The sequence below is a fragment of the Neofelis nebulosa genome, chromosome 5 (assembly GCF_028018385.1).
Source record: "Neofelis nebulosa isolate mNeoNeb1 chromosome 5, mNeoNeb1.pri, whole genome shotgun sequence".
Lineage (NCBI taxonomy): Eukaryota > Metazoa > Chordata > Mammalia > Carnivora > Felidae > Neofelis > Neofelis nebulosa.
In genome coordinates this window covers 10,358,399-10,382,895 of record NC_080786.1, presented here as the reverse complement: position 1 = coordinate 10,382,895, position 24,497 = coordinate 10,358,399, and the positions used below count along the sequence as shown (strand labels likewise).

The 24,497-nt window shown below is 47.4% G+C and overlaps 1 protein-coding gene across 5 annotated transcripts in view; it reads right to left on the bottom strand.

Moving 5' to 3' along the window:
* GASK1A (golgi associated kinase 1A) overlaps window positions 1-24,497 on the bottom strand; it is a 104,162-nt gene that overhangs the window by 52,506 nt on the left and 27,159 nt on the right. Inside the window, exon 1 of one of the 5 annotated variants that reach the window (XR_009261659.1) lies at window positions 15,965-16,448. The exons of 1 other annotated variant lie outside the window; for it this stretch is intronic. Coding sequence is in view for 2 of the 4 variants with exons in the window: in XM_058729631.1 (XP_058585614.1) it covers window positions 15,965-15,967 (3 nt within the window). In the remaining 2 variants the exon portion in view is untranslated. Of the gene's footprint in view, window positions 1-15,964; window positions 16,449-24,497 lie in introns of those variants that run through there. 3 more of the 5 variants (XR_009261657.1, XM_058729631.1, XM_058729630.1) reach the window with 3 other exon arrangements.

The following is a 24,497-nucleotide window of genomic DNA, read 5'->3' as shown; positions in this document are numbered from 1 at the left end:
TTAAAAAATAATCTGGTAGTGACCCACTAATATGGAACTTGGCATTTTCTCACCTGTAAAATGGGGGAAATCGACATACCTACCTATAATGGGTGCTATCCGTTCCTTGCCCATATCCCCTCCCACAAGCGGCTTTGACTCTCTGCCTTCAGGCTTGCTTTGGATGCTGGAATATGCCCGCCAGGAAGTTAATACCCCCCAGGATCAGCCGTCAACCCATGACAGACAGGAACTGGTGGGTAAAGTTCCCATCTGCTTCAGCTGTCAGGTAGGACGACTCTGAGGCCTGTTCTACATAGTCCCCCTGAAGTCCCCAGCAGGAACAAGCTCCAGCCCACAGCGGTAACCTGCTCCTTCCAGCACCCTGCATCAGCTGCCTCCTGGTCTCACTCTCCATTCCCCACCCCCTCAGCCTCACCTGCTGCTGTCTTATACTGCCGTCTTCCAGATAAATTACTCACATTGGAATCCTTGTCTCAAGGTCTGCTTTGGGGAGAAACCAACCTAAGACACAGCCTTATAGGGCAGTTAGGCAAATTCAATGAGACAAATGTCAAATGCATACAAGGATTTCAGGCTCCTAGTAGATGCTCAATAAATGTCAGCTGGGAGGAGGGGGAGGAGTTTTCCCTGGGCAGTGTCACGTGAGGTTCAGCTAGAGAGGGAAGAGTCTGTGCGGTGAGGGTCAGAGCAGCCCATGGACGACAAGCCCGAGGGAGTGTATTTTTGGAAAACAATGTTGTTGCTCAATCTGAAACACTTCTGTGGGTCACACACAAAACTACATTCCTGTGACCCTCTCACAGGCGGTTGCAGTTGTCATCTAAGGTATCGATCTTAGAGGGCGGAGGCTGGACAAAAAGGAAAACTTCTGTGCCTCCTGCCCCAAGCAAAGAACCCTGGCTCACGGAGCTGCCCATCACAGGGGCCCTCAGCCCTGCCCCTGAGGAAACAGGATTCTAGCCCAAGTTCTAACCTCAGCTCTGACTCACTGCTCAGCATATGAAGGAAGCATGGAATGTGCGGTTCTACATAGGGTTGTAACACATGCAGCCGCCAGGTCTCTGCTCCAGGGACAGAGTGACCTATCTGTCATCGGAAAGACAAACAGTCTCTCAGGGTTTGTGCACATTCTCCAGGGACTCCACAAGTCCTCAGGCTTGGTACGGATGGCCCCAGACCACAGGCATAGGCTAAGAAAGGGACTGAGCAGCCCACATCCAAATGGTCCCCGAGACCCGCACTCAGCCCCTAACCGCAGGACCAGCCCCCAGAACAAATGTGCCCACCACAACCTTTCTCAAGTCCCTAAGCTGTTTGACAAGTGTCCTCTGTGGGCCCAGAGGGAGGCAACTGTTTACCAGGCTGGCCTGCCATCACCAGTCCGTTAGTAACACATGGGCTTGGAGCCAGACTGCCTGGATTTTGATTCCAGCTCCACTGTGTCATTGCTGTCACCTTGGGCCTCAAGTTCCTCATCTGTATAATGGCATTAAGAAGAGTACCTCCTTTGTAAGGTGGACTATTCATTAGCTCATTTAGCAGAACCTCCTGAGCCGAGTACTCCTCCAGGCAGAAGAGATAGGCCGTGAAGAAAACAGACAAAAGTCACTACCCTTATGATGGTGACATTCTGGTGGGAAAAGAATGTGACTTCGTAAAAATAAAAACACTCCACTGAGCACCACAAGAGTTGTTGTAGGCAAAGCATTCAAAACAAAGCCTGACATAAGCTATGTTCGATCAGTGTTAACATTCTTACTATTACTAGTCTCATAATTTTCTAGCAACACCCATGGGGTTACCTCCATGGTAGGGCTTCTGGAATCTGCACGGAGAATGCATGCCCTATAGGTTGGGGTGTAAAGCCTCTGCCCACTCCTGAGTTGAGAGGGAGTTAAGCATAGTCCTTTACCTCTCCCTCCCTGCTCGCCCTTGTTCTGCTGTCTCTACATTGATTATACGATAGGGCCTTTGCAGTCCTGCTGGCCCCAGGAGTCCTCTCTGTATCCATAACTGAATTACCATTTTGTTCCAGCTCACAAGAGCACCAGTGTGGGAAACACCGCCAGATGGAATTTTGGAGACCCTGTCATTTGTTAGAAATTTTCTCTGGCTGCCCTTGTATTAACTGCCATATATTTTGCTCTCAGGCCCAGGAGTGGAGCTGGGTGGGAAAGGAGTAGGGATTTCTTTCTTTCTTTTTTTTTTTTAATGTTTATTTTTGAGAGCAAGAGAGACAGAGTGTGAGTGGGTGAGGGGCAGAGACACAGGGAGACACAGAATCCGAAGCAGATTCCAGGCTCTGAGCTGGCAGCACAGAGCTCGATGCTGGGCTCGAACCCACAGACCGTGAGATCATGACCTGAGCCGAAGTTGGACGCTTAACTGACTGAGCCACCCAGACGCCCCGGGAGTTCTTGCTTAAAAATATACATCAAGTTTTTCTTAGGCCATCCCATTCCAGCCTTCAAGAGTATTCTACTCCCTGGCTGCTCAGAGGACAGGACACAACCCCAGAGAAGGGGCAGAGGTGGGGGGTGGGGGGGAGTCGGTCTTTCAGACACACTTCTCCCCTTTCTGGCCAAACCCATGATGACAGGGGAAACCGAGCCCACAAAGACACTAAGGGAAGACTCCACCTCACTCTTGTCTTAAATCCAACCAGTTGTAGCAGGTCAAATGGACGTCTTCAGGATAAGGCGTAGAGGAGACTCTGTAAACTGGGACCATGGGCCAAATCTGGCCTACAGATGGGTTTTGCCTGGCCTGAAGTATTTTTACTAAATTCAAACCAATGTTTAAAAACCAGGATATTTCACATAAAAAATCCAGATTTGGGGCTTCCCTTGAAAAGAGGAAGTTCCGGCTACAGCTTGGGCCCATGTTCTTGCACAGATGGAGAAGAGTACGGCTCGCTTTCAACAACATGCTCTCTATAGTTCGTTGCAGGCCCCGCCATTCCCTATTGTCTCCTAACACCGAGGAGGAAAGACCTTTGCCTTTGGGATATCACTAGCTTTATTGTCTTTCATAGAAGATAAACACTTCTTTGACCGTGGCTCAATAAAACTTGAGAAAACAAAACAGATTGATTTTTTTTCCACTATACCCAGCTTACTTCATTCACTGTGCCAGCAGCCTGGGTTCTATCTGCACATCAGTTTATACTTATTGGTTCAGAGCTGTACCACTCAATATAAGAGCCATTGATCACATGTGACTGTTTACATTTAAATTAATTAAAATTTGAAATCTTCATTCCTGGTCACACTAGTCACATTTCAGGTACTCGATAGCCACCGTGGGTAGTGGCTCCCATGACGGGCAGCACAGAATAGAGGATTTTCATCACCTCCAGAATTTATATTGGACAGCTCTGGAAAGACTTAAATGTGATATATGGGAGGCTACCACCCAATTAAAACACTTGCTGAGCATGTCTTCTGCATCCACACTGGGTGCTGCAGGAGAGCTGCTGTCTTTCCGGGGTTCACAAACTAGGCAGAAAGCCATAGGCAGGGGCAAGAGACAACAGGAAGTGCCCAGGGGTGCCTCAAGGACCCTCTCAGTGCTCCAGAACAGGAGCAAGTCTCACGATACAAAGAAACACTCTGCTTGTCCATCGCACGTGCTCTTGGTCCAGAAACAGGGATTCCCTGTGTCCTCGTGGAGATGCTGCTTAGATGTCAGGGGCTCGGCCCCCCATGTTTTGGAGGCTCCTCAAGCTAAACACACAGAGAGAGTCGAGTTGGGCTTAAGAGCTCCCCCTCAGTGTCGGGGCTCCTTCGCTCAGCACTGGCCTCCCTTATCCCCAACAGCCTGCTCTAACACACCTGTGTCTCCTGCCCCCACACACCATTCCCCAAGGCGGTCCTGCTCCCAGGCCTTCCCAAATCCGCACCCAGCCCACCCTCAGGGCTCTCCTATATTTGAACACAATATACCTGGGACTCAGATTCTCAGCACAACACTCTCCACAACGAACTAATTTCCAAGGATATTTCCTTTTAACAGAAAATTTCCAAAGACCAGGTATCAAGGTGAAACATCTAAATTGTGAAAATTTTCAGGCTAATCGATTGGAAACAGTGTCGCATCGGTGGTTGGAGGGCCCGCCGTGAAGTCCTTCCTATTGGTAACTGTGTGACCTGGCCATTACTCGGCATCAGTGTTCTCTAAATTACTGTATTACCGATGTCTAAAATGGGTTTAATGACACCAGCCTTAACAGTTGAAGGATTAAGGATTCAATGAGATAATCCCACAAAGCCCAGTGCAAATATATGTTGTTATTAGTACTGAGAGGAAATTATATTTCGACACCCAGGAGAGTGCCTAGTACACACAAGAAGTTTGTTGAAAATTATTTTTTAAGTGATCCTGGAGTAGAGGCTGAGGGAAGATACTTTTAGGCAAAGGGGGCCGTTAGCACACTGCCAAGATCAGATCACACAGATGAATGCCTACACAGAAGCAGGAGTTCTGAATCTTTTTAGCACCATAGACGCTTCTAGTCACCTAGTGAAGCCATGGATCCTTCTCAGGATGCTTTCTTTAAATGTACAAAATAAAAGACATAGGGTTCCAAAGGCAATCAATTATATTGAATACATTGTATTGAATATACTATATGCTGAAATAAAGTTAGGACAGTCACCTAAAAAATAAATGTATGGTATAATAATACACGTTCTTCTTTATCAATACATTAAATAACATATCTACCAGCACATCTCATAACAAGTGCACTTTCAAAGCAGTCAGGAGAAAAGAATATGCTTCAAAGTCCGTGTCTCCACTGTCATGACATAAAATATCCGTGATTCCTCCTGGTGACAAGGTCGCATGTCCTGCTAACACTATTCTGGTTCGTGCCTACATTCCTTATTAAAGAAACACTGCATTTCAGTTAGGGGTTTCCTTAGTAAAAGTAAAGATGTAACGTTTCCTCAGTCAGGTGTAGGGCTCCCCTGAATTCTATGTATGGACTCCAGGTCAAGAACCCTCGAACGACGTACCCTTTTACTTCTACCACTCGATTCCATCTTTCTCTAGTTCACCACTGTAGGGATGGCTGATATAACGGAATCCCCTTTATAGCATATGCCCCCCCCCCTTTCTAGAACCCTTTATGCATTGGAGCTAGGGTCCAAGGCTACTCCCCACTCCTATTCCCCTTGAGGCACTGAGGGATCCTACTAACAGTTGTAGAGGCTCAGGTCTCTGCAGCCCTGTCTGTTGTCTAGGGACTACGTAATCACAGCTCTCATTAATTGCACACTTGGTATATGCTGATGACCATGATATGAAATGCTTTTTCCTCATTATAGTGTCAAACACACAATCTCACAAGGGGATGGTATTATGTTCATGGGGAAACTGAGGCTGAGGTTAAAGGTCCAGTGACTTGCCCAAGGTAGTAAGCAGGGTTTGAATTTAATTCTGATTACAAATCACCTCTTGAGGATACAAAAATACAGATTTGAAGGGATACTTGCACCCCGATGTTTATAGCAGCATTATCAAGAGCCAAGCTATGGAGAGAGCCCAAATTGTCCATCGTCTGATGAATGGATAAAGATGTGGTATATATATATATATATATATATATATATATATATATATATATATATTTACAATGTAATCACTCAGCCATCAACAAGAATGAAATCTTGCCATTTGCAACAACATGGATGGAACTAGAGCATATTGTGCAAAGCGAAATAAGTCAGTCAGAGAAAGACAAATACCATATGATTTCCCTCATACATGAAATTTAAGAAACTCAACAGATGGACATATGGGAGGGGGGAAGAAAAGAGAGAGGGAAACAAACCTTGAGATAGATAGATAGATAGATAGATAGATAGATAGATAGATATTTAGAAACAGAGGGCACAAGTGAGAGAGGGGCAGAGGGAGAGAGAGAGGGGGAGAGAGAGAGAGAGAGAGAGAGAGAGAGAGAGAGAGAGAGATTGACTGAGAACCCCACAAGGGGCAGAGAGAGAGAAGCAGAGCTCACCCGAAGCGGGGCTCAAGCTCACCAGGGGAACTCAAACTCACGAACCATGAAATCATGACCTGAGCAGACATCAGATGCTTAACTGACTGAGCCACCCAGGCATCCCAACCATGAGACTTAACAATAGAGAACAAACTGAGGATTGGTGGAGGGAGGTGGGTGGGGGATGGGCTAGATGGGGGATGGGTATTAGGAGGGCACTTGTGATGAGCACTGGGCGTTGCATGTAAGTGATGGATCACTGACTTCTACTCCTGAAACCAATATTGCAGTGTATGTTAACCAACTAGAATTTAAATAAAAATCTGAGGGGGAAAAGCACCCTTTGAACCCTTCCTGCTTTAAAACCGTATCAAGTAAGCTATTGCGACAATTACAGTTTAAACCCATCCACCCTGGGAGTGAGCGCCACTGCAAGGGGGGTGAGTGCATGTGAACAAAGGGCCAGGAGCCTTTCCCCCCTCTCAGTGAAGTGACTAAACAGAGTGGCATTGCCCAGTCAGCCATCTGCACCCCCACCCCAAAGGGAAATGATGGGATTTTAACTAGAGTTTCAAGAGAGAATGTTCTGGGGGAAAAAAGGAATACAATAGCCTCTTTGTAGTTGCAACAGGATCTCTAGAGTGCCAGGCGAAGCGAGGGTAGTAGGGGGAGGAGGGTGAGACAGAACTCGGTGACTGACTGCGTGAGCTGACTGGGCCCGGGGCCCTGCAGACAGTGGCTGGTGCACAGGGAGGCCGGCAGGGAGTGCTCAGACTGTCTAGGAGGCCACCCCTGCCGCCAGCCAGTCCCTGAGCCGGGGTCCAGTTCCCCCAGGAGGTACACACTGAGCCTCTGTATGGACAGACAACAGAGCCACTCTGTCCTAGAGAAAGAAGCGTGTGTGCCCTGCCCACCTTCCTCAGAGCACAGGGATGGACGCCCAAATGGCCCATTCACTAGCCATCCCAGCCTCGAGCCCTCACACTGCCTACAGCCTCCACCTCCAGTGTGTCCAGAATCCCAGACAACACAACCCAGAGCCCCACCCCAGCCTGGGCACAGCTTGAGACTTTTGCTCCTCCCTACCTGACCTCCCTCCCCTACTTCCTTCCATCTGGGTGGTCATCGGTTATCGCGTTTTCCCTGGGGCTGGAATTCGCTCATCTCCTTTGGGGAAAAGAGTGACTACGCTCGGTGCCATGCTTTTCGAAATTATGACCCTCTGATATTGACTATATTTGATTTGGCTATATTTGGGTCTTCTCTTCCCACCTCAAGCATGGCACCAAGCATTTAAAAGTACTAAAGCGATCTTAAAAAGTTTTTAAATTATTGCCCTCAGTTTACAGTCCGGATGGGAAGATGGCCATAGACAACACTGCCCGCCTAAGTACTTAGCTGGATTGTAGAAATTATTGAAGGAGGTATATGCTGCTCGTTTATGTATATGAAGGAGTAGATTCAGATGGACAATCTCTTTCCAGGAAATGTGGAAAATGAGATACAAGAGACAGAATGTCTTGACAATTCGCCAGTGCCTGATGCATTGGGAATGAATGCCCAGCACTGGTGCAAAACCAGTCTGGACGGAGGCAAGGCCAGCCACTGGATCAGCCGGGTTTGCTCTGCTGTTAACGCCCCCGCCCCTGCCCCCCACAGCAGGAGCACGGGGCTGATACCTGGCATGTGAAGCACGGAGAGAGACGGTGTCAGTGAGACTTCGTCGGCCAGGACAGTGGAAAACATCACTGCTCTGCCAGAGGGCAACACACTGCTGAAAGCAGCCCAGGACACTGTGCCCGCTACAGCCCCAGAGCCCTGCGTCCCCTGAGCGCCAGGATCACAGGCTGTGAGGAGCTGTTGCCTGCTCCCCCATGGGGCCAGTCCTTTTTGTCTCTGAGCCTCAGTCCCCTCATCTCACATCCACACGTCTCTGGCGTTGACGCTTCTCTTTTTCTCTCCCTTTCTCTCTTCTAGTCCTCTCCCCTCTGATGTCTTCCACCAGTTCTCTGGCTGATAACATTTCTGAAAGAATCCCTATCTGACTTGGCTTTTATACATGGAGCCATGAACCTGTTGCCCGAGCCAAAATGAAAGCATTTGAATTCTCCAGATGGCTCTCTGGAAGAGGCTGTTTGCTCATTGCAAGCAAACACCCTCGAAAGCCAAACAAAAACTGCCCACAAGTAAACAGCATGTGACATAGCCCCTTCCTGCGGCCACTTAGTAGAAACCCAAAGTCAAGCCCGTGGCAGGAGGGGAAGTTGGGGACGGAGAGATGAAGGAGCCACACACTGGCCGGCAGGGAGCACTGGGGACCACAGGCAAGGTGGTGGGGACAACAGAGCCAACACCATATTCATTTATTCTTGCGACTGCCCCTACCCTACTTTGATGATTATAAGGGCAGAACCAATTTAGAAGGTTAAGGGAGAAAAGTCAAACACTTCACTGTGGGTCTTAAGAATATAACATAGTAATCTGTTTTCTAGAATTAAAATGATTGGCATCATTTTTAAGTCAGTTACTTCTACATCATGATTACTTCTGAGTGTGACTAAAGGGCACCATCAGATACATAAAAATGAAAATGAAGAGAGAGGAAGACGGCAGACAAGAGGCCTGTATACCTACATGCCTGGACAAGAAACAAGTCACTCCTGACCTGCCCAGTCTCCCTATCTGAGGTTACCAAGGACTAGCGGTTCTCCAGCCCAAATATATCCCTCTCACCTGTTCCCTCCTGGCCAGTCACAGGGTCCATCCTCCCTCATGTCCTTCCAGATCACCTTCCTTTCCCAGACACTCCCCTCCACTCCCTGTAGCCTCCCCTCCCTCTGAAACTGCTCTCTAAAATGCAAACCCATCTCACCTCTCCATGCTCAAAATCTCTTCCATTGGCCTCGCTGCCCTCCGCTGCCCTCGGGATAATTAACACAAATCCACCCATGCCCAAGAGCCAAACTCTGTCTCCAGCCCTATTTCCAGGAGGTTCCCCCTAACTCACTTTCAGCCACCTTTTGACAGCTCACTTTTGCCTCCAGAGCTTTGCACATGCTGTTCCTTCTGCTAGACTGCCTTCCCTTCTTGTTGTTCTGTTATTTTAAGGTACAGTACAACTAAAATCTTTGTGGACAGTTCTAGGAGTTTTCACACACATGTATAGAACCACCACCACAATCAGGAGACAACAGTTCCGTCGCTCCAAAGGCCTCCCTCGTGCCCTGCCTTTGGAGTCACAGCCTCTCCATCCCCAGCCCCTGGCAGCCATCACCTGTTCTCTACCACCTGTGGCTTCATGTCGCCCAGAATGTCAGATAAATGGAATCACACAGTAGGTAACCATTTGAGATGGGTTTCTTCTGCGCAGCAAGTGCCTTTGAGACTCATCCCGTTGTTGTGTGTCGCAGTAGATTGCTGTCTTTACTGCACAGTATGGCTGGATCTCACCCTATTGGTCCAACCTACAGTTGAGGACATTTGGTTTGCTTCTAGTTCGGGGAAATTATGTACAAAGCTAGTGTACGCATTTGGATCCAGGTGTTTGTGTAGACATATGTTTTTCATTCCTCTGGGGTAAATACGCAGGAAGAGGATTGCTGGGTTCTGTGGGAAGTGCGTATTTAACTTTACAGGGAACTGACAAGCTGTTTTCCGGTGTGGTTCTATCACCGTACATATCTACCTTTAACGTGTGAGCATTCCAGTTACGGCGCATCCTGGCCAGCACTTGAAATTGTTAGGGCGTTTTGCTGTTTAGCTATTCTAATAGATAATCATGGCTTCTCTTTTCTTCAGCCATCCTTAGACCCTCCCCCTGCCTCCCCACTCCTCAGAAGCGCCCTTCTCTGCCTCCGCATCAGAGCATTTAGCTCACAGGACAGAAACATTTCTTTGTGCTTCCCTCTGCCCTGAACTTACCACCTGCTGTGCCCCACATATACACCCACATGGGCACGCACACACAGATGGCATCACCAGACCACATACTCCCCAGGGACAGGGTCTCTGTTACTCATCTTTGAATTTTCTGCCCTAGCACTATGTCTGGCTTACAGCGGGTATTTTCTGAATGGATGGATGAACGGCACGGCAGCAAAGAGAGAGGGAGAACACGGATACACTCGTAACAGAAGACTGTGAATTCCTCTTTCATGGCCTCCTAGATGTGCCACTTGAGAATTCCAAAGCCACTGGGACAGACTCAAGCCCTGCCTAGAAGAGGCACATGTTCATTGAGAACCAGTCAAGGCCTAGAGAACAGTGTAAGGCTCCTGCTGTTTCCTCACCCTCCACTTCCCCTTCTCCCTCCCTTTCACTCTTAACACCCAGTCACCACTGAATTCACCAGCTGCTATCATAAGGCACCTTCCAGCTTCCACTCAGTGAGCAGTTCCAGGGCCACCTGGCTGGGCCCCCCGGGGAATACAGCCATATCCCAGGCCACCTCAAAGAATAGGGTCTGTATCTGTAGGTGTGTGTTGGGGGGGTGTGGGGGTCCACACCCCGAGAAGAAGGGCAGCCGGGGGCTCACCCACAAACCACTGTTTTATCCTCACTCTCGGGCCAGATGGTCCTTCAGAGGCAGACTTGTGTAGGCCCATCCAGACAACAGGGGGAGGGCACCCCAAGCTCCCCAGATGGAAACACATCCACAATCACATCAAAAAGGGATCCAAGCAAAGACGGCCCAGGTTTCTCACAGCACCTGGGCCTTGAAGAACCCTGATGCACTCTGTTTCTACACTGGTACCCTGGGTGGGAGGGAGGGCTGGGCCTCCCAAGTCTGTTCTGAGGGGGCTGTCGCCATCTTTGAAGCCTGTCTGAAGCACATTTCTTTCTCCGGCCCTTGAAACAGCTAAGGAACTCATCTCTTTGTGAAGCTTATTCCCCACCCCCACTCCCAACCCACTGCTTTGTGAACCAGCCTCTTCTTCAGCTAATTAGGGCCAGTGGATTATTTACAACCCTCTGCTCCCTGGCCAGTCCTGTGCAGAGCCTGGCTCATCTATGCAGCAGGTTACGGGGGTGCCCACAAGAGAAAGGGTATCAAATTCCCCATGGGCTCCAAGGGCTGGAATGTCACTGTTCCCAGTTCTGATTCCAAAATGAGTTTCACCTGTTTTCTTCAGGTGAGCCTGAGAAACTTGGGCCAGGTGATTGGCTGGAGCACCCCAGCATTAGACCTCAGGGGCCTGTGGCTGAGTGGGGACCGCATGCTCATCCAGTGTTCAGCAAGGAGGCCCAGGGCACACAAACTGGGCAAACATCTCCTGAAGGCTGGGTATTTCCTGCCTGGTGAGAAGAAAGATTTAAAGGAGCAAGAGAACTGCTTTAGAATAGAATCTGTCTGCATATGATCCATCGTTACAGAAGTGTCCCAGTAGCCCCTCTTTGACTAGTCGTGAACGAAAATGCATCAGCAACTTCCTTACCATTTGTTTTATTTAGGTTCTGACAAAAAGAAAACTGTTTTGTGGGTCTTCTGTAAGGCCCTCATTCTTAAAGCACCTTTGGGGCATCAAGCGTTTTACTTTTGTTGATTCCATTTGCTCCTTGTAACAATCCGTTATTTTTGTTTAATTTTTTTAACATTTGTTCATTTTTTTTGATAGACAGTGAGTGGAGGAGGGGCAGAGAGAGGGAGACACAGAATCCAAAGCAGGCTCCACGCCCTGAGCGGTCAGCACAGAGCCCGACACGGGGCTCGAACTCACGGACAGCGAGATCATGACCTGAGCCGAAGTTGGCCGCTTAACCGACTGAGCCACCCAGGCGCCCCTGTAACAGTCTGTTATTATAAGCCCATGCTACAGAGGGGCCTGCAGCTCAGAGTACTGGAGTGCTTACCCAGGGCCGTGTGGTAGCCTAGCCTGGCACAAACCTCATTCTGATTTTAAACCCTGTGTCCTTTCCTTTGCCACTCCAAGCTGCACCAAATGCCTCAGGTACATGAAGAGGCTATGGAGGACTAGGAGAACTGGGCCCTAACAGAGCTCTGAGTAACCCTGGAAAGGTCACATCCCTTCTCTGATCTCAGCTCCTTCACCTAGAGATTCCCTTCTAAGTCTTAACCACCAGCGACTTTAGCTCTTGGTTCCTTTGTGGAGAACTGACCCATGTGTGAGTTCTCCTGGGACCCTCTTCCCTCCATGGCTGCCTGTCTGATGACATACCGCAGTGTAGAGTGAAGGCAGACAAGAGGAAATGCCTCCCACACCCATACTCTGGGTCCTTGAAGGTAACTGCAGTAAGATCTTTTCTAAAGAGGCTAAAATAATTTGTTCTTGTGAGCTTGTCTGATTTCCACTTAGCCAGGCACTCAGTCCTGGATATCCCCAAGCCCACGGATAATCAGAAGCTGGCCACGCACCACTGAAAACAGCTCCAAAGTGGGAACAACTTAAAGTCCACAAGCAGAGAGATGATTATCAAAATTACCATGGTGCTGAGCATTGAAAGTATGGTTATGAGTATTTTTTGGAGATGCAGACATGGAATGTGTTTTGACAAAAAGTGGAGTAAAACAAATCAAACTAAAAAACTGAATGTTTGGTATAATCTCATCTCTTTAAAATAATACTCAGGGGCGCCTGGGTCGCTCAGTTGGTTAAGTATCCAACTTCAGCTCCCGTCATGATCTCAGTGAGTTTGAGCCCCAAGTCCGGCTCTGTGCTGACAGCTCAGAGCCTGCAACCTGCTTTGGATTCTGTGTCTCCCTGTCTCTGTCCCCCCCCCCCCCACACACACCCACACCCCCGCCACTCATGCTCTCTTTCTCAAAAATAAATATTTAAAAAATAATAATAATAATAATCAGAGTAGGAAATATGCCAAAATGATACAGGGTTACCTATAGAAATTGGCAGTATGGGCATATATATGATCAGGAAGAAAACAGTTTATTTTTATTTTTTTAATTAAAAATTGTATTTAATGTTTATTTATTTTTGAGAGAGAGAAAGACAGAGCATGAGCAGGAGAGGGGCAGAGAGAGAGGGAGACATAGAATCTGAAGCAGGCTCCAGGCTTCCAGCTATCAGCACAGAGCCCGACGTGGGGCTCAAACTCATGAACCACAAGATCATGCCCTGAGCCAAAGTCGGATGCTTAACTGATTGAGCCACCCAAGCACCCCAGGAAGAAAACATTTTTTTAAAAAATTTTTTTTTCAACGTTTTTTATTTATTTTTGGGACAGAGAGAGACAGAGCATGAACGGGGGAGGGGCAGAGAGAGAGGGAGACACAGAATCGGAAACAGGCTCCAGGCTCCAAGCCATCAGCCCAGAGCCTGACGCGGGGCTCGAACTCACGGACCGCGAGATTGTGACCTGGCTGAAGTCAGACGCTTAACCGACTGCGCCACCCAGGCGCCCCGAAGAAAACATTTTTTAAAGTTGGCAATAATAATCTTAACTTCTTCTATCAATATTTTTCATCCGAGTTCTGAGTCGTGGCACACACCAAGTCACCTGCCATCATTGTAAGGAAAGATAGCAAGTGTCTCCCAATCTTAGACCCACACCCCTTCAGGATGATAAAAAAATACCCTCATAGGTCCTGCAGCTCAGTGTTCACTTTGGCAAAAAGACATCTAAGGACACCAGACTTTCAGCTTTATATTTCTAACCCGGAGTTTCTCGTTTGATGTGCCTTGGATCAGTAATATGACAGTGTTAAGGAATTACTGGATAAAGGCTACCATATTCAAACACGTTGGGGAAGTTCACATCTCGGTTTTAATGACTTACGAGAGGTTTCTCTGTGGAACGATCCTGCAAGAGGGACATATTAGATGTATCATTTGCAGATGAAGTTCACCGACACCTTCTATTTTAGGACTATCTCAAGAGATGGCAGCTCTACAGATTCAGGGATATCTGGGGAAGTGCAGTTCCTATTCCCTCAGCCTTCTAGCCCTGTGCTTTTCAGTCTTGGCTGCACACTAGGGTCACCTGGGCAGCCTTAAAAACAAATCCGTTGGTCTGGGTCTGGTCTGGATTTGGTCTGGGGAGCAGTCTGAGCCAGGGCCGAGAACCACTTCTCCCTAGCACCATCATAATTGTACATGCTGAGAAGTCAACATCAGATTGGGATCCAACCTCAAAATGATTCACGTACCATCTACTTTTGAAGCTAAATGGAACTTCAAAGGACATCTACTTCAATCTCTCATTTTACAGAAGAAGAAACTGAAGTTCCCAAAGGATCAGTCCCCCACCTCCTCCAGTGCTTGTTCTGGTCAGTGATGGGCTGTACCTTGGGCCCCCAGCCTCTGGACCACAGGACCCTTCATTCAGAGGTTGAAGCGAAAGAAACCTTCAGATCTCCAAGGCCATTTTGCTGCCAGAAGTTGCTTATCTGGCAGGTGGACCCTGACTCAAATTAAATTCAGACGCAAGTCCTCTTTCTAACTAAGGATGAGAAGCCAGGAGACTATAGGCTCGCAAGGATAGGAAGCCCACACGGGCAGTGGAGCAAACATTGATGCATCCCTAGGCTGCTAGAGCAGACAGCAGGTACTTTCTCTCTCTGCTCACCTCACCTCCATCGCAAGCAGCCTGAATGCTGTCATACACACCTTTAAAATCAAGAGACTCCTGCAGACCTGTAACAACCCTCTGAGCTGATGGCTTTGGCCCCTACCCTCTTCTGGCAATACTTTTGCCCCTGAACATGGAATTTTGCAGTAAAAAAAAATCTCCGTACTTTTCAGTTTCACATCCTGTACCTCTGACTACACCCCCCTTTCTCGTTTTAAGTTTATTTATTTTGAGAGATAGAGAGTGCACACACGTGAGCTGGGGAGGAGAAGAGAGAGAGGGAGAGAGAGAGAATCCCAAGCGGGCTCCACACTATCAGCGCAGACCCCAATGGTGGGATTCGAACTTACGAACCATGAGATCATGACCTGAGCTGAAATCAACAGTCAGATGCTTAACCAACTGAGCCACCCAGGTGCCCCAACTCCCCCCTTTCAACCTTAAGATTCCATTATTTCTCTCTCTTTAGCAGCTTGAGAAAGAAACCTATGAGCATTGGAGAGAGTGTAGCCTCCTATTGACCAGTTCTTGGCCTCTGGTCCCCACAACTCCAGGACACCTTTGCATCCAGGGGGCTGTTCCCTCAGAGACCCTCCATCCTACAGAAGAATCTCTAGGCGCCCTTCTAAACACCAGGCCCACAGCTAAGCTCCCTGAGAAGTATCTCCAGTGAGCTCTAATCTGACCTCTGTGTGCTTACGAGCGGGAAGAGGGAGTGAGTCATAGCAGACAGAAGAGCCCTGTGGGTTCCTTCAGAGTTCAAACTCATTCTGGTGTCTGATACCCTCCCCCCCAGGCAGGTTGGGTGGGGGCTGCAGGTCGCTTCTACCTGGAAGCAGAGCTAAGCAGCAGCCGGTCCTGAGGGAAGCCCCTTTCCTAAGGCTGCACAAGTAGCGTGGGTCTCACGCTCAAGGGGTCTATCTTTTCTGCCTGTTGGTGTCTGTGAGTTTTATCAGTGGCAACGGTTCACAAGTTCTTCAACTTCCTGAACAACATCCCGGACCAACCAGCACTCCCACACCTGCCCTGCGGTCCAGGAGATGGCGCCAGGAACTGGACCCTTACCAGGCCCAATCTATTTCTGCGTGGATTAAGGTTCAGCCAGGGTGTACGGGTCCATAATGAAAGCTCCCTTATTACGGGCATCCCGCCTAAGGAAGCAGCAAAGCTAATTGCCCAGCTTCTCGCCGCCCCCCTCACCGCCGCCCCCCCCCCCCCCTTCGCCCCCTTCGCTTCCTCCTAGGTGCAGAAATAAGAGCCCCGTTGCAGCCCCCAAGCCACCTTCCGGAACAATTCCAGCTCCGGGAGGCCACGCAGGCTCCACGCACCCAGAGCTGTGCGCACTGTCCGCGGCAACCTGCCTGGGTGCCCACCCCATCCGCCTACCCGAGGATCCCCTCTTGAGATTCCTACCATGGCCCCCGCAGTGGCTGGACCCGCTTCTGGGAGCTCTCAGCTGGCTCTCCGGCTCATCCCACCGCCCCGGGGTCGCCACTTGCTCCGTGACTCTCCAGGCTTCCCTAGACGCGGGTTTCCCGGACGGGACGTCCACAGCTTCCCAGCAGCCAAGTGGCCCCGCGACTCCTGGGTGCGCAGCGCGCTCGGGGATGCCCTGCAGGTGGGGTTGTTAGAGGAGCTCCGGGAGAATGCACGCGGAGTCTGCGTGTCATCTGAGGATCTGAGGTTCTGCAGGAGCCGTTCCACAGCCGGGAGCCTCCGCGTTCAACTAGGGGCGTTTGCAGAGTTTGCGAAGTCCCTGCTGTGCGTCCCGGCCCAGCCTCCCCACTTCCCCGAAAGCTAGGGAGGGGGAGCTCCTTTCACAATAAAAGCCCTGACCCGGGCTCTGGCAGCCACAGCTGCCTCGAGCAGGGGCCCAGGTGCTAGGAAGGATTGGGTCCCGCCCGCCCCGCGCTGATCTGAGGCAAGGCGCGCGGAGCAGGGTCTGGCAAGTCGCCTCGATTCCTCCTCCGAGGTGTGAGGGTGCTCCTCGAGCCCAGGCAGTCATGGGAGGGAGGAGGGAAGGAGCGGGGAAAGGGGAGGACGGCGCCGGCCCATCGAGGGTCGCCAAAACTATGCTCTTCCTTGCAAAGCCAAGGAAAGATCAGTCTTTTCACTGGCGTCTCCTAACCTTATTTGGGCTCAGCCCCAAGGGCGTTTTGGAAGGAAATATGGTAGGAAAATCCTTTTATCACTTTGGACGTTTGTCACAATGGACATTTTCCCCCTTGAGAACTAATCAGTGTATAAGTCGCTGGAAGTAAGCAGCTGATACCGATCCCTCTGCTATGGATGCATAGAGTGTTAGTGTCCCCTGGGCCACAATCGAAGCAGGACCTAAGGGTCTGCATGCTCCTTGTTGGAGAGAAGGCTAGGCTTGGAGTCCATAGTCCTGGAATTGGGGGGGGGGGGGGGGCGGTCCCTCTGTTAACAGCTGAGTGACATTTAACAGCTGAGTCACCATTAACTGGTGCCTGGATGTCTTTGAGACCTCTGTCCCTATGTAGTCCAACATTTGGATCTCAGGATTCTTAAGAGGGAAGAGTCAGCAGCAGGGTGCACTGACAGAATCTGGGAACCAGCTGGAAAAATTACCCTCTGAGATGGAAACTAACAAGAATCATCACTAGATGGTCTGAAACCGGCTTCCCAGGAGTCACCTGCCATGCTTTGAGGTTGTCACTGATGACAGTGCTTCTAAAGGAGGACAAATATTCAGAGGGTTTCCTTAAATTGTGTATGATGGTCAGGAGACTAATGGAAGGGAAAGGATTTCTTCAGTCCTTTTTATGTTCTGGATGCTTTCCACAGATTATTTCATTTCATCGTTACAAACAGTCCTAAGAGAGAAGATTTATCATCACCATTTTACAAGTGAGGAAACAGGATTAGGGAGCTGAAGTGACTTTCCTGAAGCCAGATAGCATGTAAGTCGTTTTTTGCAAACCAAAAAGCCTATTCCTTAGAGCATGAGAGGAAGAGGAAGAAATTGATAAACCAGGAACAGGAGGCAGAATGCAGTGCTAAAAACTGCAGCATTCTGGGGATTAGGGTATAAGGGGAGCACAGAAGAACCTGAGACCTGGATGAGGACAGTGAGGGGGGAGGAAGCAGACCCTGCAGACTCTCATGCAGACTGCTGAGGAAATAATGTGGTCTTTTGAGTCTCCTTTTCTGACTGCAGTGTACATTCTAGGGGTGCCTGGGTGGCTCAGTCGGTTTCAACTCAGGTCATGACCTCATGGTTCGTGAGTTCAAGCCCTGCGTCAGGCTCTGCACTGTCAGTACAGAGTCTGCTTGGGATTCTCTCTTGCTCCCTCTCTCTCTGCCCCTCCCCCATGTGCTCTCTTTCTCTCTCTCTCTCAAAATAAATAAACATTAAAAAAAAAAAGAAGACGTAGATTCTTGGCTGTGACTCTTTACACACATTTATGTATAAATGTCATTAAAACCAAGTTTTATAAAACATTATTACATGTGATGCCCTCTGATGTTTTCTATTCTATTCCATTTTAATTATTTGTAACACTGGGCTCAAATAATTATCTTAATTTCAATAGTATCCACTAATAAGTACCGTATGAAAAACACTACACTAGGGAGTGGAGCAGACATATTCCTTTAAATTAATGTTTTCAAAGGGTTTTGTGGTATTCTTCAGAATTTATCTGTTATGTATCAAAAGAATTTAAGAGGGAGGGATTCTGTCAGCCAAGTTTGAGAACACTGAGCACAGCTAAACAGACTCTCTCTTTTTGGCAGTAGGACTTGTCAGAGCCTTTAATGCGACTACTATGCATTGAGATTTTCAGAGAAAGGAGGAAAGTGCCCAGTTTTTTCCAGATTTACTGGATGCTAAACTCTTTTTCTGTGGATTCATGGGACACACTTGGGCATAACGGTTCTAGGACCTGCCCTAGCCAGGTGAACTGTCAACATAAGAACAGAGAGTCAAAATCCTGCATTCTGAAGGCAGACTCCCAAGTTCGGCCTTATTTTGTTCACCTGATACTCTGCTCAGCTAAGGAGGCGCCCAGATGGTGAATGTAGGAACTCCATTTGTAAATGAACAACTGCCACTTTTGTAACCCAGACTGAATGGAAGCAGTCAGTAGTCCAGGAAGACCCACAGCCGGGTAAGCAGATAAAACTGAGTTCTGGCCCTGCTGAACTGAGGTCACACCTGGATCTGCAGTGACTCCAGGGGCCCTTCACAGAATCCTGCCTAGAAAAAGCACCTCCCTTTCTTTATTAACTCCTAGTTCCTTCCAGCTCTGAAGTGCTGTAATTCAGACCACTGGTCCATAGTACCTTAGATGTGATCATTTACTTCCGGGATAACGTGCTCCTCCATAGGGACATGCCCATGGCTGTGATTCTGTGACCCAACAGGTCTACATGCTGACAGTCTCTGACATGCACGTTTTTGTTCCCTGTCCCCCCTGCTTCCTCACTCTCCATGCATTATTCGCCGCACACTCTGTGATTGGCGTTAATGTCAAGAACAAGTAAGAGGTACCACTGCATTAGAAAACTGTCTGGCTGTCTACTTACACTGCATATACATGAGCCCTGTGACCCAGCAAATCCTAGACCTTTACCCAACGGAAATGCCTACACATGTGCATCAAAAGCCATGTAAAGGAAAGTTCACAGCAGCATTATTTGCAATGGTCCCAAACAAGAAACAACCCAAATATCCATTAATAGTAGAAACAATATGTAGATTGTGGTGTATTCACACAACAGAGTGCTTTATAGCAATGGCAATTGGTGAACAACAGTCACACACAAACATTCTGTGGAGGGAAAGAAGCCAGCCAGGAAAACGGGCCTATGTAGGCTTTCATTTACATGAAATACACAGACAGGCAATGTTGATATCTGCTGTTAGAAGTCAGGTGACTGGTTACCTAGGGGAAAGTCAGGACTGGGAAGCAGATATGAAGAGGGCTTTTGTGGTGTTGCTAGTGTTTTTTGTTTGTCAATCTGGCTACTAATTTTGGTATCAATTACAAATGAAAATAAATCAAGCTGTAGTACTTAAGATATGTGCATCTTTCTGTATGCACATGGAACAAAAATTAGCACATACTGTCTCTAGCCTCAAAGGACTCACAATCTATCCTAGGAGGCTCCAAACTTTTAATATTATTCATCTCAGTAGCAATAAGTTTTTGAATATATCCCCCAATATGTGCATTACCTACCTACAAGTTACTTAAGTGTACCACTTTGTTTTCTACCTATTATTAAATGTGCGACAACAAAAACAACAACAAAATTTTGAAAGGGTAAGGTTAATATAGCAGAAGTAGAAATCTAAATGTTTCTTTTCACACCTTAAGGGGTCTTTCTATAACATGAATGGGCTGCTCACGTCTCATTCTGAAAACCAGTGGCCAACCTGATGGGAAAGGACGACAGGTGAATATTTCAGTGCAAGAAAAGGTAAATAGGAGAAGCTATGGAAACTGCAAAGAAGTAAGCCTTCCACCTTCTCCCCCACCTGAGGGGGACTTCCCAGACCTAAGGCCTGCGCTTGGGGACAGGGCTTTCCTGCAGAGCTGCTGGAAGTACAGACAGCATCTCATACCTTGAACTTGAGACTTAAATCAGACTCAGCCTTCTGGGCTTTGAAGATTTGATGACAGCAAATAAATAAATAAATAAATAAATAAATAAATAAATAAATAAAAAATAAAAGGGTCATTTTAAAGTTCTGAACCAAACTTAGTTTTGTGGGAGGTGGAGATTTATAACTCTGGGTCTAACTATTCTTTTCTGCCAGGAAAACAGGACTTCCCTTAAACTCCACACCCCTCAATCTCAAACACACACACACACACACACACACACACACACACACACACACGCTACCCATACATATGTACCAATGGAACTCTTAGTCATGAAGCGCTCTCTATGAAAGGGTAGCTTTGGCCAATGAGATGTTTAGTAGAAGTGCCATCACTTCTGGCTGGAAGCTATAAAAACCAGGGCATGACTGGCCATGTTCCTTCTCTTATGCAGTGACTGAAAAGTTTGTGTCAAGGTGGAGCCCCCGTCAGCCTGGGTCTCTGGGTGACTATGACAAGCAGAGCCTCCACAAGACCTCGCTGGATATGAGAGTGAGTGAGAAATAAACTTATGCGTTTAACCATTAGACCCACTAAGATGCAAAAATTGTTGCTATAGTATAACTTAATCCATCCTGGTCACATGAATAAAATGACTTTGGAGAAGAGTTGCTTGAGAGAACCGTAAATCAGGTTTTGTCTCTCCTCTGCTCAAAACCTCCAGAGACTTACATCTCCCTCAGAGTACAAAAATCCCAGGTCCTACAGGAGCCTGGCAAGTCCTTCCACACTCTGCTTGTCTATCATCACCACCTGCACTCTCTCACTGCCTGTGCCCCAGGAGACACCCTCCTCATTATTGTTTCTAGCATTCTCCAGGCCCTATGCCACCTTATGATCTTTGCACTTGCTCTTCCCTCTGACCGAAATGCCCTGTATTTGCTCCTTCAACTCCTTCAGGTCTTTGCTCATGTAACCTCCTCAGCGAAGCCTTCCCTGGCTGCTGTATTTAAGACTACACATGTTGATCCCCCTTGGGTTTTATCTTGTAATTTTTTTTTCTGAGATAGACAACTTGTCTATGTTAAGAGTTTTTCAATGTAGATAACCAATACACCCCTCCTTTCTAGAAGCAGCACTCCATATATTACTTTCTTTCAGAATGTAAGCTGCCTGGCAGTTGGCCCTTCCCAGGGTGCTGGTAGGGCCTCTGGTTACACAGTGGATCTTGCAAGCAGGAAACATTCAGCTGAGACAGGTTGGTGCTGGTGGGGAATATTTTTACTATTTCTACTAGAGGGCCCTTCCTACTTCATCAGGAGTGAGTCTATCTTTACCCTCACCAGTTCTAAGGAGTCAGATTTCCAGTTTGCTCTAATGATGTTTTAGGGTCCTTATAAATTTGTAACCCAGGCAGCTGCCCAAGGGGTACACGCTTTACTAAGGTTCCATGTCTAGCTCCATTCCAGACTTACTAAATCAGAGTTTCCAATGCTTGAGAATCTGTATTTTTTTTTAATTCTAAAGCACACTCAGGGCTGAAAACTGCTAAGCTAAGCAATTCTTCTTCCTTGGTTCTCACATCCAAATGGCCATTCTATTTTTTTTATTTATAAAATTTTTTTAAACGTTTATTTATTTTTAAGAGAGAGCTAGAGTGCAAGTGGGGGAGGGGCAGAGAGAGAGCTCTCGCACTCCCTCTCTCTCTCTCTTTTCTCTCTCTCTCTCAAGACACATGTCTGAAGAAGGCTCCAGGCTCTGAGCTGTCAGAGCAGAGCCTGACGTGGGGCTTGAACTCACAAGCTGTGAGATCATGACCTGACCTGAAGTCGGAGGCTTCACCACCTTGCGCCACCCAGGTGCCCCCCCAAATGGCCATTCTAAATGACTATGGAATCTCCTTCTGTCCATTCTCACTGCTATTTCTTTGGCTCAAACTTTTGTCTCATTCACAATACTCCTGGAGAGACCTCAGAACTAGTGTCCCAGGCTCTGCTTTTACTCCCTCCCATCTATCCTGCACATCACAGCTGAAATGCGGACTTGCCACTGGCCTATTCCCCTGTAATTCTCAGGATTAAATGCAAATTCCTCAGCATGGCTTTCAAAGTCCTTCAAGGTCTGACTCATAATTACTTCTTCAAGGCGCTTACATTTCTAAATCTTCTTAAGTGGTTTTCTCCAACTAAAAGCCTTTTCTCGATACACTCTTATTTCTAACTAACCCTCTCACCCATTCACTTCCACCCTGAATCTTCTCTATCCTGAAGACATGGAACAGCAGGTTCCCTGAGATTACTCTATTGCAAATATGATCTTGTTAGTGTCTCTCATGGACCCTGAACTCCCTAGAGGAAGGGACCATTCTGGGTCTTCATCCTCCATTTGCCTAGCAGCAAGTAGTTACTCAGCAAATGCTTCTGAGTAAAAGAATAAGACAGAAGACTGGAGTTCAATGCTGAATCTACTGCTCACAAAGCATAGGTACTCGGGAGAGCAACTTCTCTCCCACAGGCTTCAAAGTTCCTCATCTGACAAATCAGAACCCTTAACCCTGTCCAGTCCACCTCCTTGGGTTCCTGCAACCATGTAACATGTTCATATAAATTACATCATCAAAACAAGGCCTGTCTTGGGGCGCCTGGGTGGCTCAGTTGGTTGAGCGTCTGACTTTGGCTCAGGTCATGATCTCACCCGGTCTGTGGGTTCAAGCCCTGCGTTGGGCTCTGTGCTGACAGCTCAGAGCCTGAAGCCTGCTTCAGACATGTGTCTCCCTCTCTCTCTGCCCCTCCCCTGCTCATGTTCTGTCTCTCTCTCTCTCTCTGTCAAAAATAAATAAACATTAAAAAAAAATAAAAAATAAAAAAATAAAACAAGGCCTGTCTCATGTTAAACTTTGAAAAATATTTGTTTAATTCACGAATGAATGAGAAACTTCTCTTGCAGCAGAGAATTCTAACATCCAATTTACCTTCTCTCTTTTCTTTTCATTCATGGAAACCCTATATTTTAGGGGGGCAGCAGTGTACTCAGCCCCCCAAAATTATGTTTCACGACCTCCTTTGCAAAAAGGGATAGCCAATGAGAAATAAATGGAAGTCATTGAGTGGGGCCCACAGAAAGCTTTTAAAGGAGGTGGGATCCCTTAGGTTACAGCAAATGTTAATTCTCCTTCCTTCTGCTGTGAGCTGAGCACGTATTTTTGCTCCACTGTTGTTAGGCTTGGCCATGGACTCATTTCAACCACTACAATGTAAGCAAACAGAGGTACTGTATATACTATGCAGTATCACATGGCTTTCGTTCTGGTGATTCACCACGTAAAGAAGCCTTGGGTAGCCACTAGCCTCCAGTCTGAGCCCGAAAGCAAGACATATGGGATAGAATTAAGCTCAACTCACTGCCTGGAGCCAAGCCCATTCAACCCACAGGCATGAGAATAAATGCTTATGGTTGGAAGTCACTGAGTTTTGGAGAGCTTTGTTACGAAGCATTATTGTGGCAAAAGTTGAGTGATATAGGTAGGATGGCTAAGCTTTTAGAGAGCCAACCCAGGACAAAAGCGTTGTCAGGCCAAAAAAAGGTATGTTACACCCCTCAAATCCCATAGTAATATGATAGATAACAAATAATTATGTATGTATGTGTTATTACTTCAACATAAAACTATGGAAATCGGTGTTTGTTAAAAATTATGTACTATCTACTTTTGTTTCATAAATGCTATTTTGTTCTGGCATTTATTTAATGTCAGAATATGTCCCTTTTGCATATAACAACATGAAGAGACACCTCTACTTACACAGCCAAAGTCAACTCCTGTCAACAAGCTCTTATAATCAAGAGAGAATTGCTACTGTGTGAAGTTCTTTTAGAATCTGCAGTCAATGTCTTTAACATGGTGAAGAATTTCTTTGCCAAACTCAGGCAGAATAAAAATCTTGGCACTCTGGGCTCGGACAGAGCATCTGTGATGCCTGGCGACACATCTGGCTTTGTTGCTTTGGTGAAGAAACATGCTCCTCATCTCAACCTGCAGCCGTGTCACCTGGTGACTCTGCCAGCCATCCTGAAAAGATTGTGTCTATTTCTACAAAGTGTTGTCAACCTCCTGAAAGCCAGGACTGCCACACTATTTCAAGAGGTTTTGTCAAGAAATGGGAGCTAAGAGTAAGTTCATGGCTGCAAAAGACGTTAACTAGCTTTCCAGGGGACCTGTCTGAAACATTTGGTTGACTTTCAAATGAAAGTTCTTCCCAAAGAAAACAAAACACTGATTCAAAAAGATATATATATATATATATATATATATATATATAGAGAGAGAGAGAGAGAGAGATAGATATATATAGATAGATAGATATATGTAT